Source organism: Somniosus microcephalus, chromosome 14, assembly GCF_052327205.1.
Source record: "Somniosus microcephalus isolate GS21.2 chromosome 14, FLI_Smic_1.0, whole genome shotgun sequence".
NCBI lineage: Eukaryota > Metazoa > Chordata > Chondrichthyes > Squaliformes > Somniosidae > Somniosus > Somniosus microcephalus.
This window is the reverse complement of record NC_141000.1, coordinates 77,798,843-77,819,078: the sequence shown is the minus strand read 5'-3', so window position 1 is coordinate 77,819,078 and position 20,236 is coordinate 77,798,843. Positions and strand designations below refer to the sequence as shown.

Below are 20,236 nucleotides of genomic sequence, written 5' to 3'. Positions count from 1 at the left end.
GTTTGGGAGGTGCTGCCAAAGAAGCCGTGGCGAGTTGCTGCAGTGCATCTTATAGATGGTACACACTGCAGCCACGGTTAAGCAACAGTTTCCAAAATACAAGAGAGCAACATTTTCTTTAACTCAATTTCATCTTACAATATTTGTAGTTTTGTATTTTATGGACTTGATTAATATTACGCTCCATAATTCACCTCCATTTAAATGTTATTTTCTTTTGCCAATTATATCTTTTCTGTTTTCTTTGTCTTAGTTTGTCTTTTATTTCTCTCCCCTTTCCACTTGTGAAGTTTTGTTTTTATTCCATTTCAGTTTTTTCCTCTCTATTGAACTTTTCTTTTCCCTCTTTCTCATTAATTGCTTTATGTCCACGTCTGCCACCTTTCTTACTTTAGTTGTTTTCATTTCTTTCTCTCTCTTCTCCCCCTTTGGTGAACTTTAACTTCTGCCACCCGCAGACATTCCAGCTTAATATTTATTTTAAGGCACATTAGATGCAATACATTTCTAGCCAATGATCACCCAAAGTAGTTCAAGCTCATCAGAGCTCCTTACAGCTGAGTGCATTTGACTTCTAACTCCTTTTCTTAACACTTGGGTATCTGAAAATTGAAAGAAAAGGTGTCATTCACTTTGACTTGTTAAGACCCATTTCTGGGCTTGCTAGATGAGGTTCCCTGGTTCCCTACACTGCATTGTCCTAGGTGCCATTACTCTAACTCAGTACAACAGCGTTGGTCAGGGCCAAGGTGGTCTCCTGGACTAGTTTCAATCACCTACGGGAGACGGAGAGCAATTTTCCAGAATTCCCCCCCATGAATTGGCCTGTGTTTTTATTTGATTTTTTAACCTCTCCCAGGTGATCACGTGGCTCTGGGTAAGGTGAGGAGTGTATGTATCGTGATGCACTTGGCATCACAACTGTATGCGACAGGCTGGATGGAGCAGTAGGTATTTTCCTGTCCATCATTTTCCGTATGCTGCTTGAAAGTTCATTACGTTACAATGGCCCAGGAATCTGGTGGAAGAAAAAAATAGTTCAGCATTGGTGTCGACCTACTTTTTTGTTCTGCCAGACTCCATACCACATCCCAAATCGTGGAGACAGGGTAATTTAATTACAACAACAACAACCTGCATTTATATAGCACCCTTAACATAGAAAAACATCCCAAGGTGCTTCACAGAGGCATATGGAGAAAGCCAAAGAAGCAATTAGAAGGAGTGACCAAAAGCTTGATCAAAGAGGTGATCAAATTCCTGGCCCCTGTGAGCAGTCTACCAACATTAAAGCCTCTCAGTCTCCCCCTCCCCACCCCCCATGATTCTGCAATGAATTCAAATTACATAGGTAGCTTAGCCAGTTCAGAACGGAGGGAAAGCTGCTTTTTGTTGTGCTCAATGGTGTCTTTGCTTATTCTGCACCCCTCACGTCATCAGGTCAAAGCCATTCAAAGATATTCAAAATATTAAAGCCACTGAAGAAAGTCATTGATAAATTACACCTGTATAGTAATCTGGGATGTTATGATTAAGGTTATCCACCAGGTGGTGCTGTAGCCAATGATACTGTTAAGGTCAGAGGTTTGCTTCCTGTCAAGGTCAGCAAAGGTGAAATGCCAGGATGCAGGCATGATGTTTGTTACTCTGTTTGTTAATAAAGTACTCGTGCTAATTCTACGATATCGCCTCTTCGAGTCCTTGTCTCACTACATGGATTTATCACATTTGGCGACAAGGTAACTAAGGACCCTGAATAAAGAAGAAAAGTCTGCCAGGACGTTTAAACGACAAAATTACGAGCTACAGTTAGCTACCAGCTGGAAGAGAGCATGGCTGCCACGGTAGGAACGGTTTCCGCTTTTGATAGTCAAGCACAAACCTGGGAGGAATACTGTGAAGTGTTGGGTTATTTTTTCGAAGCAAATGAAATAAATGATGCCGGAAAAAGGAAAACCATTCTGCTTAGTTCAGTGGGAAGCCAAACCTACAGTTTGATGAAGAATCTGCTCAGTCCTGAAAAGCCTGGAGACAAATCATTTGTTGAATTAGTGGCTTTGCTAAAAGAACATTTCAACCCTAAGCCTAGTGAGATTGTACAGCGGTTCAAGTTTAATTCAAGGAACAGGAAAGAGGAAGAGAGCATAATGGACTATGTAGCGGTGTTGTGTAAATTAGCGCAAGATTGCAATTATGGGAACAACCTGAAAGAAATGCTGCGAGATAGGCTAGTTTGCGGAATAATGGACGACCGAATGCAGCGTAGATTATTATCCGAGACTGGGCTTACTTATGAGAAAGCATTGGAACTTGCTCAAGCCATAGAGACAGCGAACCGAGATGTAAAAGAAATACAGGGTTCAGACAGAGCTAATGCTATGCAAGTTGCAGGTCAGGTTGTTGTGCACAAGTTGAACATGCGTCAGAAACCACAACGTGAGCATGTGAAGGCATGTTATAGATGCAAGGGCGATCACCTGGCGAGTGAATGCCGGTTTCTGGAGGAAAAGTGCTACAAGTGTGGGAAACAAGGACACATAAAACGAGCTTGCAGGGCGAAATCACCTGTGGAGGAATCCAAACCAAAAGGGGGAGGACAGCAAAACCAAGGGAGAGAAGTGAAAAAACATGGAGCACACCACATCAGCGGGGAAGCTGAGGAAGAAGAGGACATGTTCATAATGTATAGCATGTTAGAGAACATTCCAAAAGTGGCTCCTATCACATTGCAACTGAGAGTAAATGACTCTAAGGTGAACTTTGAAGTGGATACAGAGTGCGGCGTGACCATAATGAACAAGGCAGAGTACTCAAAATTGTGGAACCGTGCAAAAGTTCCAGAGTTAAAGCCTTGCTCCCTGCATCTTAAAACATATACAGGTGAAGGAGTAGCGACATTAGGTACAGCTAATTTAACTGTGCAACACAGGGACACAGTGGAACAGCTACCTGTAGTTATAGTATCAGGTACCGGACCAAACCTGTTAGGTCGGGGCTGGATAAAAGAACTTAAATTAGACTGGGGAGCAGTACATCAAATAGATGCGGGCAAACAGTTGACTTTGCAAGAAGTGTTGAGTGAACATGAGAATGTGTTCAAGGAGGAACTTGGCACATTTAATGGCCCCCAGCTAAGATTTATGTAGACAAGGAGGCACTGCCAAGGTTTTTTAAACAACGACCTGTGCCTTATGCCATGAAGCCAAAGGTAGAGGCTGAGCTTGACCGTCTATTGAGAGAGAACATACTGGAGCCAGTGAAATGTTCGAATGGGCAGCTCCCATAGTATCTTTTTTAAAACCAGACAATTCGGTAAGACTCTGTGGAGGCTATAAATTGACAGTCAATCGGGTGTCCAAACTAGAGCAGTATCCGATTCCCAAAACAGAGGATCTCTTTGCAAACCTGGCTGGAGGAAAGAAATTCACAAAGTTGGATATGAGTCATGCCTACTTGCAGATTACACTGGATGACGAATCAAAGAAGTATGTCACCATAAATACACACAAGGGCTTGTTTACATATAACCGCTTACCGTTTGGTGTCTCATCTAGTCCAGCTATCTTCCAGAGGACAATCGAAGGTGTACTGCAAGGGATTCCACATGTTTCCATCTATCTGGATGACATTCTGGTGACGGGAAGAACCGACCAGGAGCATCTGAGCACTCTGAGAGAGGTACTACAGAGATTGGAGAGGGCAGGGTACCGGCTCAAGAGGAGTAAGTGCACTTTCCTGGGGAATGAGGCAGTGTTCCTGGGACACAGAGTGGACGCCACCGGGCTCCATCCACTCAAGGAGAAGGTACAAGCACTGCAGGACGCCCCTGCTCCTACAAATGTGGCTGAGTTAAAAGCTTACCTGGGACTGCTGAACTACTATAACAGGTTTTTACCAAACTTGTCAACTGTGTTAGCACCTCTTCACAAACTACTGTGCAAGGAGACACAGTGGCAGTGGGGAGAGGAGCAGGGGGTTTCATTTGAACAGTCCAAGAAACTGATGCTGTCGTCGGATGTGCTGGTTCACTACAATGCAGAGAAAGACATCATTCTCTCTTGTGACGCTTCACCTTACAGGGTGGGGGCAGTTCTTTCACACTGCATGGAAGATGGAACTGAAAGACCAATAGGGTTTATGTCCCGAACTCTAACACCAGCGGAAAAAAACTATTCCCAGTTAGACAAAGAGGGGTTAGCAGTAATGTTTGGGTTACAGAGGTTCCACAAGTACATATACGGCAGGAAGTTCACCATATGCACCGATCATAAACCTCTTCTCTCTCTTTTCAATGAAATGAAAGCAGTTCCACAGATGGTGTCACCCCAGATCCAGAGGTGGGCCATGACGTTGAGGGCATATGAGTATATCATCGTCTACAAGGCGGGCAAGTACCATGGGAACGCAGATGCCTTGAGCCGTCTTCCACTGCCAGGCACACCTATCCGTGCAGCTCCAGAGGACAGAGTGTTGATGTTGGAGGACACTGACACGGCACTTGTGACTGCAGAACAAGTAAGAACATGGACAGGTAAAGATCCAGTACTGTCTAGAGTTCGAGAATATGTGGTGAGGGGATGGCCACAGCATCCGGAAGGGGCTGACTTCACACCCTACAGTGTCAGGAAAACAGAGCTGAGTGTGCAGGATGGTTGCGTGTTGTGGGGAGCATGAGTGATTATTCCACAGCCAGCACGACAGTCTATCCTAGAGCAACTACATCAGTGTCATCCTGGGGTCTCGCGTATGAAAGCCTTGGCTAGGAGTTACTTGTGGTGGCCAAAGCTAGATGAGATAGAAAATCTAGTCAAGACATGCAGCACTTGTCAGGAACACTGGAACGCACCAGCAGCGGCTCCTCTCCACCCCTGGGAGTGGCCGGATAAACCATGGAGAAGATTGCACTTAGATTATGCGGGTCCATTCATGGGGAAGATGTTCCTCATAATCATTGATGCACATTCCAAATAGATGGATGGCTATCCTGTAAATTCTGCTTCCGCCACTACTACTATAGACTGCCTGCGTCGGAGCTTCAGTAATCAAGGGCTACCGGAGATCGTGGTGAGTGACAATGCCACTTGTTTTGTGAGTACAGAGACAAAAGAGTTCTTGAGAAAAAATGGCATAGTGCAGGTGACCTCGGCTCCATATCATCCGTCCTCGAATGGACTTGCGGAGAGAGCCGTACAAACATTTAAGGAGATGATGAAAAAAAGTGCAGAAGGGAGTTTAGCAGCCAAAGTGTCACGGGTTCTGTTCAGCTACAGAATAACACCTCAATCCACCAGAGGGCTCTCTCCTGCTGAGATGTTATTAGGTCGTAGACTACGCTCCACTCTTGACCTTTTCCACCCAGACCTAAAAAGGAAAATGGAAAACAGACAAAACAAACAAAAAGAGAACCATGACAAACGAACAAAGAGCCGAAGTTTTGGAGAAGGAGATGCGGTCCTTACCAGGAATTTCAGTTATGGACCAAAGTGGATTCCTGGCTTCATAGACTCAATGACAGGTCCAGTATCATACAAGGTCATGTTGGGAGATGGTAGGGTAGTACGCAGACATGTAGATCAGATACTTCCCAGCCAAGGGGAAATTGAAATGAAGGTTCCAGATGCAATGACTGAAGACAGGGTTGCCCCCAGTTATCCAAGTGCATCTGTGGTGCCACCACCAGGGACAGAGCCAATTCCACAGGAACCTATTCATCAAGAGGAAACCATCGTTGCAGAGTCAGATACTCTGAGCACTGCTCAGGAGCAGCTGGTGGCTTCACCACAAACAAGCAGGGACTTTACTGTTAGACATCCACAAAGGACTCGCAAGCCACCAGAGAGATTGATACTGAACTGTTAGATTTGTCAAGTATGGAACATGATGAATGGAGACTCCTTATGTGACCCTCGGGAATGGTTGTTTGTTAAGAAATTCATACTGAAATCTTAAGGGGGGAGGGATATAGTAATCTGGGATGTTATGATTAAGGTTATCCACCAGGTGGTGCTGTAGCCAATGCTGCTGCTAAGGTCAGAGGTTTGCTTCCTGTCAAGGTCAGCAAAGGTGAAATGCCAGGATGCAGGCATGATGTTTGTTACTCTGTTTGTTATTAAAGTACTCGTGCTAATTCTACGATATCGCCTCTTCGAGTCCTTGTCTCACTACATGGATTTATCACAACCTGCTACATCAAAACATTCCAATACACATTTAATTTAGACTTTCAATTTAACCCTTCATAAACTTACCAGCTTTTCAGGAACAAAATTTAGGAAATGAGATCAATTCAGAGCAAGGAGGATATATTCTCAAACCGAGGCAGTTTCTAATCAGTTAAAGAGCAATATTCCACAACAATATTTAACATCAACATTCAGGGACCACATCACAAAATTGCAATATTTATGTAGGTTTGCTTTTCATTTCCCTTTATTCAATCCTTTTAAATATTGTTAATGGGAATGCATACCATACTTTATTTTTGTTTGTTGCCAAAGTAACAAACTTTTAAAACTTATTCACTCACATACCAAAAAATTCACTTAGCAGCAAAATAAGATTGACTTTGATGGGATGCAGCCGATTTTCACTTTGAAATTCAGGAATGCAGACAGATAATCTTATACTTGGTCAGCCTGTTTGCAAAAGTTCTCCAAGACTCCCTTCTACAGGGCTGTAGCTGATAGCTAAAGTGACCCACATACAAAGTTCATTTTCATTAGCAATGAATGCCAGCACATTCTGACTGAAATCAATGGAAAGATTAACCAATGCATCCTTCTTTCTTCTAATCCTCCCCAAACCGCTGGAATGATCCAGCACTGGGCCATGCTTTTACTTGGGAGGGTAGAGAGAAATCACGCAAGGGCAGCCACCTTTTAAGGCATTGTGACATCATGACTTCATAATGCCAGAGGTCTCCTTGCGTGATCAACCCTGTCTTGAGCAATAGAAGAGCCTGCTCCATTCTGGAGAGGCAGTTTCTTTTGCCCAAGGCTCATTTGAAAAAGAATTTAAATTATTTGCTTTGCCCCCTGCCACCCCCCGCCCCCCCATCCCCTCCCCAAAAAGGCCCAAAGGGACATCTGCATGGAGAGGGCAGGATGCTCACTTAAAAAAAAACCCTACAAGGTATATATAATCTACATACAACTGGAGACCGGACAAGTAATACCTCGTGGAATCATAGAATGGTTACAGCATGGAAGGCGGCCATTCGGCCCGTGCCGGCTCTCTGCAAGAGCACTTCAGCTAGTCCCACTCCCCCACCCTTTCCCCGTAGCCCTGCAAATTTCTTTCCTTTAGATACTTACCCAACTCCCTTTTGAAAGCAGTGACTGAATCTGCCTCCACCACCCTTTCAGGCAGTGCATTCCAGATCTTAATCACTCGTTGCGTAAAAAAGTTTTTTCTTACGTCGCCTTTGGTTCTTTTGCCAAACGCCTTAAATCTGTGTCCTCTGGTTCTCAACCCTTCTGCCAATGGGAACAGTTTCCCTCTATCTACTCTGTCCAGACTCCTCATGATTTTGAACACCTCTATCAAATCTCCTCTCAATTTTCTCTGCTCCAAGGAGAACAACCCCAGCTTCTCCAGTCTATCAATTTAACTGAAGTCCCTCATTCCTGGAATCATTCTTGTAAATTTTTTCTGCACCCTCTCTAAGACCTTCACATCCTTCCTAAAGTGTGGTGCCCAGAATTGGACACAGTACTCCAGTTGGGGCCGAATCAGTGTTTTATACAAGTTCTTCATAATTTCTACACTTTTGTCCTCTATACCTCTATTCATGAAGCCCAGGATCCCGTAAGCCTTTTTAACTGCTTTCTCCACCTGCCCTGCCACCTTCAACGATTTGTGCACACATACCCCCAGATCTCTCTGTCCGTGCACCCCCTTCAAGATTGTACCATTTAGTTTATATGTCCTCTTCTCATTCTTTCTACCAAAATGAATCACTTCACACTTTTCTGCATTAAATTTCATCTGACATGTGTCCGTCCATTTCACCAGCCTGTCTATGTCTTCCTGAAGTCTATCACTCTCCTCCTCACTGTTCACTATACTTCCAAGGTTTGTGTCATCTGCAAATTTTGAAATTGTGCCCTGTACACCCAAGTCCAAGTCATTAATATATATCAAGAAAAGCAGTGGTCCTAGTACCGACCCCTGGGGAACACCACTGTATACCTTCCTCCAGTCTGAAAAACAACCGTTCACCACTACTCTCTCTTTCCTATCGCTTAGCCAATTTGTATCCATGCTGCCACTGTCCCTTTTATTCCCTAGGACAAAGAAGACAAGGAACAGGAACAAGGTCCATGCAGGAGAATAGACACTCCAGTTGTCAGAACAACCTTGTGAAAAAAATTGTCACCCTTGGCTGCTAAATCCAAACAGCAATGCTTGGTAAAGATATTTTGCTGCATTATATACATTATTGATGGATACCTCACAAAAATAAATACAGATGAGAGAAAGAAGCCATTTTGGAAGGCCCATTTAGCTCATCTTTCTACAGAAACCTATAGTCCATCACAACATCGAACTGTCTGTTGAATGATCCCAGAGCTTTTGCCTCCATATCTCTCTTCGGAAAATCATTCCTGGTATTGAATGACTGTTTGTGAAGAAGTGCTTCCTGACACTTTTAGGAAACTGCCAGATACTTGTTTTAAGTATGCTCAGTAAGTAACAATGGAAGGGGTGGAATTATGTTTCACTAAAGAAATGGCTAGTGGACCCTATAGACTGGGCAGAAACACTAATGGATGATGTGAAACTGGTTGGTGTTCATGGTGTCAGACAAAAAGGCTCAATCTTAGATTATCTTCTGTAGTCCACAAAGGAAATCCTGCCTGGTGCAGGCTACAGAGCACAAGTTAATGTTGCATGTGCCAATGTCATGCCAAAGGCATCAAGCCCATCTGCAACAGTTAAGACCTGCAAACTTTATACTCAATATGTAAAGCTGACGTGAGGTGGCCATTATTGAAAAATTTGACAAGATGAAGAATTTCGACAACAAACCAACAGAAACTTGACAATGGTGATTAGGAAGAACATAAAAAAAGAAAGCAAGTAGAAAAAGAAAATAATTCTGAGTTCACACTAGGCTCCGTGAAAGGAACTGCCACATTAGCATGTGTTGGGTCTTTTTAAGGCATTTATGGTTGGTCATATGAGGTCTTTGCAACATCACAAAACATCTCAAATTAGCTTATCTCTGGCACAACTTTTCCCAGATAAAAACATGATCTGTGCTGGACCATTTCAGTGGTTTATGGAGCATACAATATGCAGAAGAACATCCGTATTTTTCTGAACATTTCACTGTCCATTTAAATCAATCTATTCTCGTTCTCATCGTGACTTCTCTATTTTCCATAAAATTACCTGCTAACAACCAGCTTCCTTCACCCACGCAGATGAGTTCCATAGCCTTCTCCACAGTCATTGCCCCGCCATGTAAAGAGGTGCTCATGCAGAAGACCAAGACTGTTTTTCACTTGCTCCATGATGGAGTGTTTTCGGTGTCAAGCGACTGAACTACTAAAACCTCCTCCCAAATGGTGGTAGTACTGTGAGTGATAGGCTGGTCTCAGATTTAAACTGGAAGCCAAGTGATTCTATCATCAGGGTTAAATAGGCTGCAATGTGCTAATGTTTCCACTGCATCCCTTCTTTAAGTTTAAAAATTGTTTCTAACAGACTGAAATAGCAACCTCCGCCTGACATAGTGGAATGCTGGCATCGCTATGAAGCCTCAGGTGAGCAGTTATCTGATTGGTCATTTTACTACCATGACTACATTGACATCATTATGATAAACAAAATCCTGCATTAACTTGTTAATACTGTACCATAATTATCATTTAAAGTAACAAAGAAACATGGAATTTTGCAAGTTGAATCTACTCACTTAGTAATTACATGCAAATATTGTTCACGTATTAGGCTTCCTTGTGATTCAACTTGCTACTGATGTGACCCTCTACAAATTTTTATAATCCAAGTTCTGTACAAACTGTTTGCATTAAATTGAAATTTACAGGTTAGCAGAGATTCTGGTCCATATATTACCTTGATGTTTTCATTGTTAATTCCAGAATGAGAAATGGGCTGAAATCGGCTATCCTTTGTGCTGATCACAGAAGTCAATTCTTGAACGATGGCATAAACTTCTTCTTCAGTCTTTGAAACTAGCCGACGACGTAGATCCACCTAACAAAGAAATCTGTTAAGACAATTCTAGCTCTCTTCTGAGAAAGATAACAGAGTTAGAATATACTAGTGTACATGTTGTGGGCATCTGTTGAATATGATCCCATGAGTCAATTGTCTCATCTCAGTGTTGTCACATCTTCCATTTCCCATGTTCAAACAAATCAACTGGGTGATGCTAGGCTGCTTGCTCAGATGTTTATTATGGTACCAGAAGACAAATGCAATTACGAAGGGAATCATAAAACTTACTCAAGCTGAGGAATAGTAAGGGAATTACTATAAAAAAAATTCCACTTCTCACATCCAATTAAGCAATTCCAGATTAGATATAGCATGGGCCAGATGCACATTTAACTCACTCTACTCTGCCCCAACAGTATGCCTTATCTCCAACCCCAACTCATCAGTGTGAAATTTTCTATGCCACATACCATGATCTGGATAGTACCTTTGCGCTAATTATAGGCAATCTTGTGCTCTGTATCTACACTGGCCACAAAGGGGCCTTTTCTACCACAATCAGAAAGGCAACCAAAAAAATCATCACAGTATTACTAGTGACAGGGTAACTCCTGTTTGGCAGTAGAACAATATCGCGATGTAGCAAAGGCAAAAATGAGGAGAAAAATTCCTTGGAGTACTGACATTTCCAGTTATGGGTGTGTATAAGAGAACTCCCTCACTTTCTGATGTGGAAAGATGCCAAGCTAGTAAAAACAGAATAAACAGAAGTTTTCAGTACAAGTGATGGTTTGTAAAAAGCGCTGGTACTATTTTAAAAATCAGAGACAAACATACTCACCATTTCATATGCTTCTACCAGCATGATTATGGTGTATTGGGCAGAGCAGGCTCACAGGAGAATCTGTTGTTTCAGAGGGGTTCAACTAAGTAACATTTATACTATTAATAAGTTACTACTGACAGTTCCATTCAACATGAATTTCATTACAGTCCCTATGTGAGTTAAAGGCCCTATGTCAAAGTCACAGTTAGTTTACACATTAACATTGAATTAGACACTGCCAGCCTAATCAATGACAGATTGATTGCCAGTAAATTTCACAATATAAACCTTTTAATTGTTTCTTATACCAACTTCATAAACAAAGTTGCATTTGGAAAGTACTCTTCACATATAGGAAGATGCCTCAAAATGTTTTACAAAAACTGAGGATGCCAAGCATGAGGGGAAAGAGAAAAACAGAGGGAATTAGGGTGTGGGAGACAAGAAGGGTTTGGAACACAGGGAGGGAGGTGGCAAGGTGGAGGGAACTGGGCAGAACTGTACTGACTGAATGAGCAGCCACCAATGTGGAACAGAAGACAAAGGTCTGGTGTTAAAGGACTGGAGGATGCTTGTGGGGATGCAAGACAGGAGGAGACCACTAAAGTAATGTGGACTGAGGCCATGGAGGGATTTGATGTGAGGACAAGAATTTTGACATCAATTCACTGGAGTACTGGGAGCCAGTAGAGCTTGAAGGGGATGGGATGTTGGACGTGTGCAGGATGTAGTATGGGTGAGGACACATGCTATAGCATATTGGATGAGTTGAAGCTTATGAAAGTAGGCAGGTCGGCTAGGTGAATGTTACGGTAATTGGGCCATGAGGTGACGAAGGCTTCCTTGGTTTTGACATTAAGCTGAATAGAAACGTTAGCTCATCCAGACAGGCAGTTGGAGACAAGGGGCATATTTTCTTCACCGTTTAGGCGATAATCTGGCGGAATGGATCGCCTGCTTGATTTTCATTCTATTAATCCACTGGATTAGTGCCCAGGCAGTGAAGACAAAGATCTACCCCTTACTTTTATGGGGATTCTGCACTTGATGTCGTTTTAAACTAAGTATTTGCAAACAATCACCCACTATTAAACAAACTCCAAGAGATAAAGTTATTTAACTGGGATGGTGGCAACAAAGAATTGCGACAACAAAAGGGTTATTAGCAATTTTAGTTTTAATGAGCTACAACAGAGAGTTCCCCGTTAACAAAATATGCAATCTATTTGTGTTCATTTAGCAGTGTAAAAAAAAAGGGATAAAATGCAGAAAGCTTAATTTTCCCTCATCACTCCTTCACAGCCTCCATTCCACGCCCTGTGGTAATCTTCACAGTTTATGCCAATGCTACTCTGTACTTTGTGGTCAGCCAATAGAGAATGACAAAGGTCAGAAGTAGTTCCATCAGTGAGGCACCCAACAAATCAGCAACCCATTGTCTAGTTTCCTGTCGATGATCAATCGATGTCAGCCACGACTAATGTTTGAACCTACATCCCTGACACAGTGTGCTACGGTTGCACCAAGGCCCATCTTTACATGAAGCATTTCCATGTGTACGTAGCACAGTTAACTTAGTAAAACAATTCAAGGCAAAACAGTTGCTGAAGAGTTATGAAAGGTGACCAAAGAGGTTTTGAGGAAACTTTTGAAGATGGAGAGACAGGTAGCAAGCTGGAGAGATTTAGGGAGAGAGTTCTAGGGGGTGGAACCAAGACAGCTGAAGCCCTTGTTACCGAGAATGTGTTTGGGATTGTCGTACCCTCCATAATAATCCTGTAATATAGTAAGATTAACAACTAGAAAGCCATTTGTTTGGTTTCCACGATTATTAAATTCGGGAAAATTTGGCTGCATATTACATGTGCAATTTCCTCCAACTGCACCCCCCCACCCAGTCTCAATTTTTCCCCCTTACTTCTATTCTTGAAGATAGTGACCTACCCTGAAGTACAGTTCCATGGGGTCTAGCCACCCTTGGTACCTCACCCAAGTGAGGGCTTTCTTCATACATCAGTCAGTGTTGCCCGACACTGCCAATCAGTGCCCATCTTTCCCACAACTTCATGTTTGAGTCTCTGCAATCAGGTTTTCTCTCCTGCCACAGCACTGAAACCGCCTCAATAAGTGTGGGGGGTGAAAACGTCAGAGTCATAAATCCATCACCAACAATAAAAACTCAAAAATGAATTTAGGTATTCTGGCTATTAACAGACATTCCTCTTTAACATGAACGGTCTTCACTCTCCCTGGTGTTGACTTCACTGCATTCCATCTCACACAAATCTCCACCAACCTGATTCTGCAGGTAAAAGTCCAGATCCTCTTCTGTAAATTCAACCATTTCTGTCAGAGCTCTCCTCTTCTTTTCTCCCTCTGCTCCTCCTGCTAGTCAATATGCTCCGATTTTATTCTTGGGGTTTAATTTCCGTGTTCCCATGTAACTGTTCATTCGCCGACGGTTCCTTTAAAACAAATCTCAAGCTATTATAACTTCCTATTTTATTGTAATCTCTTATTCCTATATTTTTTCTCAGTAATATTTCGGTGTTTATATGACATTATCCTGTGTTTATAATAATTGCTTCCTTCTCCCTGTATTTCCCCCTCTCATTCACGTTCTTGGAGTTTTCCTACATATCCTCCATTTGCTTCTGAAACAGGAAAAAATGCTCCCAGATGCTCTCTAGTCTTCGTTCTTTCTCAGTTTCTAATTTGGGTCCCTCACACTTCTCTTCACCCTTTCTGCTTTAGTTTGGGGGGGGGGGGTCTCACTGTTTTTGTGGTTCTTACTGTTTCTCGTTTATAATGGCTCCCTCCCTGCCCTTTTCTCTCTAGTTTATTACTACATGTCCCTCTCTTGGTTTGTACTTTTTATGCTCTCTCAAAGTTTATTACTATATCCCTTTTTCAGTTTCTAATTTTGGTGTTCTCCATTTAATTTACTAACATGCCACTCTGTCCTTTTCCACTTGTTATGCTCGCTCGAAGTTTATTATTGTGATCCTTTGCCCTGCCTCATTCTAATTTATGATAAGGACTTCGCTCCTAGTCTTTTTCTCTGTTAGTTCTACAAATCGGTCAAATGCAGGTTTACCGTAAACTGTGCAGTTGTTGAAACTATTCGCTGCCACTACTCGGACATCCACCAAGAGCCAACACTCCAGCCCATCGAACAGAAATCGCTTTGGAGTTTCAGTTTTCTTTGTCCATTAAAGTTCCGCGAGGTCCTAGCGCCCGAGGATCACCATCGGAAAAGTCGCCAAGTTAGAGGTAGTCAACCGAACACCATGCGGATTTAGACCAGGCACTGGCAGTTAACGAATTAACCCGATGGGCCACCAATCCTGCAAATTCCCGCGTTCTGAGAATGTCTTTTAAATTCAAAACAGCAAGGGAGGTGCGCGCCCTAAATTCCTGCAGTCGAATTAAAAATAAACAGCTAACAATAAACATGGGGACGAGAGTTGGTACTGAATAAGGGATCTACAGCTTATTAAAGAACGTATTGGATGACCCTTTTATTTATTATTAGTACTGCAGATAAATATTAATGTTGCATTTATACATTAACCATATACTCGTTTATTGTTATCTATAATTGCTATTTACAATCTTTGATTGTAATTTCACTGTGGGGTGGGAATGACCACCGTATTAAATGATAAAAAAGTGTATTCACATAAAGTGGATTCCATTCTCACTGCCACAATTCCTCATACTGTAATTTGAAACTGCGCTACAAGAAGTAACTCCTACATTGCCTGGTCTATGGTGTAGAAACTGCCCTGCTGGCCTTCTGGAAGGAGTATAACATTAAGCATGGTATCAGATTGCCAGCATTAGGTAACTCCCTCCACTCCCCGCAATTAAATACTATCAGGACAATCCAGAAGATTTAGTTCCCTCAAATGCAGCTCTCCAGCTTTCAGACACATTGGAGGTATCTGCAAAAGCGTTCTTTCTCTTCAATTTCCCATCTAACGAAACTGATAGACACTTTCAAAAACGGAGCAAAAATATTTTATGTACATTATGAATGAACTCAATTGCAAAGAAGAACATTTCTTCCCTGGAATTTTCTTTTAAAAGCTAATCTATGGGATTGCTTTTTTTATTTAGTACAATATAAACCACTCTGTACGGAAGAACAAAACAAACATTTGCAAGACAAATCTCTCATAAATCAGTACATGGAATAGAAGATATCATTAGCATTATCATCAAACTGGTTTATGGAAAAAAATACAATGCTCTTATTCTTAAAGTAGAAAACTATTCAACCTATCTAGATTGCCCAGTCACTTAACCCATGCTCATGACCAACAGAAACCATTTTCATCACCTCAGAATTAGGCTCACATCCCTTTGCTCTGTGGTTTGTTCCGATATTAATAATTTCTTTGTTGAATGCTTCATTCAAGTCTTCATTCACTTCACGAAGTGGCAATGAATTCCTTAAGTGAACATCTCTTCGGTGCAAAACTGGAATTATGCTGGGCTTGTAGTTTCCCTTATTTAGAATCATATCTATCAGTTCCCTTCTGGTTCCACTCAAATAAATTCCCCATTGATCCTATTTCTGAAATTTAAACCTGGATCATATACATTTCATAATCCCTCAGTTCTCTTTCTCCCCCAGTGAGCTTAAAGAGAGCCTTTCTCTCTTCAACACTCATTAATTTAAAACCTGGTTGCGTCTAGGTTGTCTTTGAACTTTTTTCTGATACTTCAGAAATACAGTGACAAAATCTGAATACTATACTCTGTATAGACTGTCAGTATGATTTCCTTGGTCTTATAGATGATCTCATGCAGCTCAATATATTTGCCTTAGAAATTGCCATCTTATAATGGAAGTGTGGCGGAACCACCAGAGGATTACGGACAATTGTATATAATTCCTTTTACAGCAATGTAGTACAGCTGGGGGCTGCACCTTTAATGTATCTGTTAACTGTACTAGGGCTTCTTTCCTGTATTCTGTGTGATGATGTCATGCCGTTCGTCACGTGATCTCTCAACGGCAGGAAGAACGTGGTGACGTCATGATGTCAGAGCTCGGAACCTTCTAGCAGTAGAGCTTGGAACCTTCTAGCAGTTGAGCTCGGAACCTGCTAGTAGTTGAGCTCGGTACCTGCTAGCAGTTGAGCTCGGAACCTTCTAGCAGTTTCCAGAGAGGCTTTCAACCAGACCAGGCCTATTTGCATTGTATCCTACAGTTTCCTGTACAGCTTCGTTTGTTCAATAATTTTTTTGTTTTTGATTTTCTGAGTCGATCTCATTTCTTCAGCTAGGAACCCCAGTTCCTACATTGGTGACCGCGATTTCTTCGAACAATTTTCGTTGAAGTTACATCATGGACACGAACGCCATCACCCTCAAACTGCCGCAATTTTGGGAGCAACAACCGGTTTTTCCAGGCGGAAGCCCAATTTGCAATCCGGGGAGTAGCAGCGGATTCGACCCGTTATTATTACGTGGTCTCCGCCCTCGACAGCACCACGGCCTCGCGGGTCATCAGCCTCCTCGAGAGTCCACCGAACGATGGCAAGTACGAAGCTTTAAAAGCACGTTTACTGCAGATTTTCGGTCTGTCCAAGTCGGAGCGCGCTCGCAGACTTATCTCCATGCCCGGCCTCGGGGACTCAAAACCCTCAGAGCTCATGTGCCAAATGCTCACGCTTTTGGGCTCGGAATCGCAATGTTTTCTGTTCCGCGAGCTGTTTCTCTGTCAACTACCAGAGCCAGTACAGACGGCCTTGGCCAATTCCGTGATCACGGATTGTGCTGAACTCGCCACGGAAGCGGATAAAATATTCACCGTCTCACAACAATCTTGTGCAGCCACGAGGCGCCCATCCCCCACAAGAGTGAATCCGACTCCTCCTCCTGCAGGCTGATGTGCATACCACGCTCGTTTCGGCGCGAAGGCCAGAAATTGCCGTCCGCCCTGCAGTTTCTCACCAAAAAAAAAACCTACCTCAAACCAGCAGTTTCTGAGAAGATCAATAAGGCCTAAGGGATGCGCCGGAGTTGCGATGGCCGTCGGGTCTGCAGGGAAACTCCTGTACGTTACAGACTCCCTGTCAGGGCGACGTTTTCTCTGTGATACTGGCTCCCAGTGCAGTATCCTACCAGAGTCGAAGCTAGATCTTCAATCCGGCAGTCAAGGTCCCCCCCTCGAGGCAGCCAATGGTGCAGCCATTCGCACGTTCGGAAAGCGTAGGGTCCAGTTGAGTTTTGCCGGCCAACGTTTTGTTTGGGAGTTCATCACGGCGAAAGTCTCACAGGCCATCCTGGGGGCAGATTTCTTCTGTGCAAATGGGTTTCTCGTCGACGTCCGACACTGCCGGCTAATCAGTGCCTCCACTTTTCACTCAGTCCCCTGCCACCGAAGCACCGCGAGGTCTTGGTCAGTTGCCTGTGCAGTCCCATCTCCAAATGAGTTCTCTCGTCTTCTCAGTGAGTTCCCTGAGCCCACCAGGCCCACATTTTCTTCTTCAGTCGCGAGGCACGGTGTGGCGCACCACATTACCACGACAGGATCCCCCGTTTATGCGAGAGCTCGAAGGCTGGAACATGGTAAACTCGCGGCTGCCAAGGCAGAGTTCCATACAATGGGACACCTGGGTATTATTCGACGTTCGAATAGTCCTTGGTCCTCGCCATTACACATTGTTCCTAAGCCGGGTGGCGGATGGCAACCATGCGGCGACTACAGACGCCTGAATGAGGCTACCACACCGGATCGGTACCCAATTCCTCACATTCAGGATTTTTCAGCCCATCTGGCAGGGAATTCCATCTTTTCCAAAGTAGACCTCGTCCGAGGCTATCATCAAGTGCCCGTGCATCCTCAGGATGTCCCCAAAACTGCCGTCATCACACCTTTCGGGCTCTTTGAGTTCCTTTGTATGCCGTTTGGGCTGAAGAATGCAGCACAAGCCTTCCAACGTCTCATGGATTCCGTGTTGCGCGATCTGCTGTTCATCTTCATCTACCTGGACGACATCCTTATTGCCAGTAACAGCACGAAAGAACACATTACGCACTTGCGTACCCTTTTTTCTCATCTCAGCCAACATGGCCTTATTATCAACCCGGCCAAGTGCCAGTTTGGGTTGCACAGCATTGATTTCCTGGGACACAGAATCACCTCAGAAGGCGCCGTCCCACTGGCCACGAAGGTGGAAGCAGTCACCTCGTTCCCTCTTCCTCAGACCGTCAGGGCCCTCCAGGAATTTCTGGGAATGGTCAATTTTTATCATCGGTTCGTCCCCAAGGCGGCATTGTTGATGCAACCTTTGTACGAGGCCCTCAGAGGTAAAGCGGGCAAAGACCCGATCGATTGGACACCCCAGATGGACCAGGCTTTCCTCGACACTAAGAACGCTTTGGCTGCTGCGACCATGTTGGCACATCCCTTTCCGGGCGCAACCATTGCCCTTACCACCGACGCATCTGATTATGCCATTGGGGCAGTACAGGAGCAGTGGGTCGACGGCACATGGCAACCACTGGCTTTCTTCAGCCGCCAATTGCGGAAGAACGAACGCAAGTATAGTACTTTTGATAGGGAGTTGTTGGCATTGTTTCTGGCCATCCGCCATTTTCGCTTCCTACTGGAAGGACGCCCATTCACGGCTTTTGTAGACCACAAGCCACTTACTTTTGCGATGGCCAAGACAGCGGAACCATGGTCGGCACGGCAACAATGTCATCTTACGTACATATCTGAATTTACAACCGACATACAACATGCCTCGGGCAAAGACAACCTGGTGGCGGATTGTCTCTCCCGCGCCCAGCTCCATGCAGTACACCTGGGAGTCGACTATGTTGGTTTGGCAAAAGAACAGAAGGCAGACCCTGAAGTGCAGGCATACCGGACCGCACCTTCCAGCTTACAAGTGGCTGATGTCAGTTTCCAGGCCGCAGGGACCACACTCCTGTGTGACATCTCGATGGGCGTCTCACGTCCAATCGTTCCAGTCGAATGGCGCAGGAGAATTTTCGACACTATCCACGGGTTGTCACACCCTGGCATGAGAGCGTCACAATGACTCATGGCAAAGAAATTCGTCTGGAAGAGCATGCATCTCGACGTCCGTGACTGGACCAATACCTGCGTGAGCTGTCAGAAGTCCAAGATACAACGCCATGTTAAGGCCCCAGTCGCCACTTTTCCGGTTCCGGAGCATCGATTCGACCATGTGCACGTGGACCTGGTTGGTCCTCTCCTTTCCTCTCACGGGTATACTCACCTCCTCACCGTGGTAGACCGCACCACCAGGTGGCCAGAGGCAATTCCTTTGGTTGCTACCACAGCGGCAGACGTCTCCAGAGCCTTCATCTCATCGTGGGTAGCTCGGTTCGGGGTACCGGCTGACATCTCCTCCGACCGGGGGCCTCAATTTACCTCTGAGCTTTGGAACGCCGTAGCTCAAGGTTTGGGCACCAAGCTTCATCGTACCACCGCCTACCATCCACAGGCGAACGGTCTGTGTGAAAGATTCCACAGGTCCCTTAAAGCCGCACTGCGTGCTAGTCTCCGTGGGCCTAGTTGGGTGGACAGGCTCCCTTGGGTGCTGCTAGGTCTTCGCACGGTGCCTAAGGATGACCTGCATTCTTCTTCAGCAGAGCTGGTTTACAGCCAACCACTCAGAGTGCCTGGCGATTTTCTTCCTCCTCACACGGAACCCTGGTCCCCAGCTCAGCAGCTCGTCAGCCACCAGGAAGCGGCTAGGAATTTCATCCCAGTGCCTACGTTGCATCATGACCTGCAGCGCTCCCATGTCCCGGTGGATCTTAAGAGCGCAGAATACGTGTTCATTCGGCAGGATGCTTGCAAAAACCCGCTCAAACCGCCTTACACAGGTCCGTTCCGCGTCATCTCGTCAGGTGACAAGTCCTTCACAGTCGACGTTGGCGGTAAGCCTGACCACATCTCCATCGACCGGTTGAAACTGGCGCATCTGGATCTGAGCGAACCAGTTGTCACTGCTCAGCCGCCTCGTCGTGGTCGTCCACCGTCGACTGCCGGTCCAGTACAGCCACAGTCATCCGCCGAGTCGCCAGTGCCCGCCTCACCGGGTTGACCACAGCCGGCCTCTTCTTCTCCTCCGCCTGCGGCATCATCCCAACCACAGCCAACGGCCAGTTCATCTTCTAGCGCTCCGTTCCAGCTGCCGGGGTATCGCAGTCGGTCGGACAGACTCG

General features: G+C 44.6%; 1 protein-coding gene across 5 annotated transcripts in view; it reads right to left on the bottom strand.

Annotated features, from left to right (window-relative positions):
* mab21l3 (mab-21-like 3) overlaps positions 1-14,248 on the bottom strand; it is a 97,761-nt gene extending 83,513 nt beyond the window's left edge. The window contains exons 1-4 of one of the 5 annotated variants that reach the window (XM_086006748.1): positions 14,112-14,238; positions 13,311-13,479; positions 11,030-11,114; positions 10,084-10,224 (exon numbers count right to left, since the gene is read on the bottom strand). In XM_086006748.1, the coding sequence (XP_085862874.1) occupies positions 10,084-10,224; positions 11,030-11,053 (165 nt within the window). In that variant the 5' untranslated portion in view covers positions 11,054-11,114; positions 13,311-13,479; positions 14,112-14,238. The other 4 variants (XM_086006747.1, XM_086006749.1, XM_086006745.1 and 1 more) reach the window with 4 other exon arrangements.
* Positions 14,249-20,236: the final 5,988 nt, after the last annotated feature.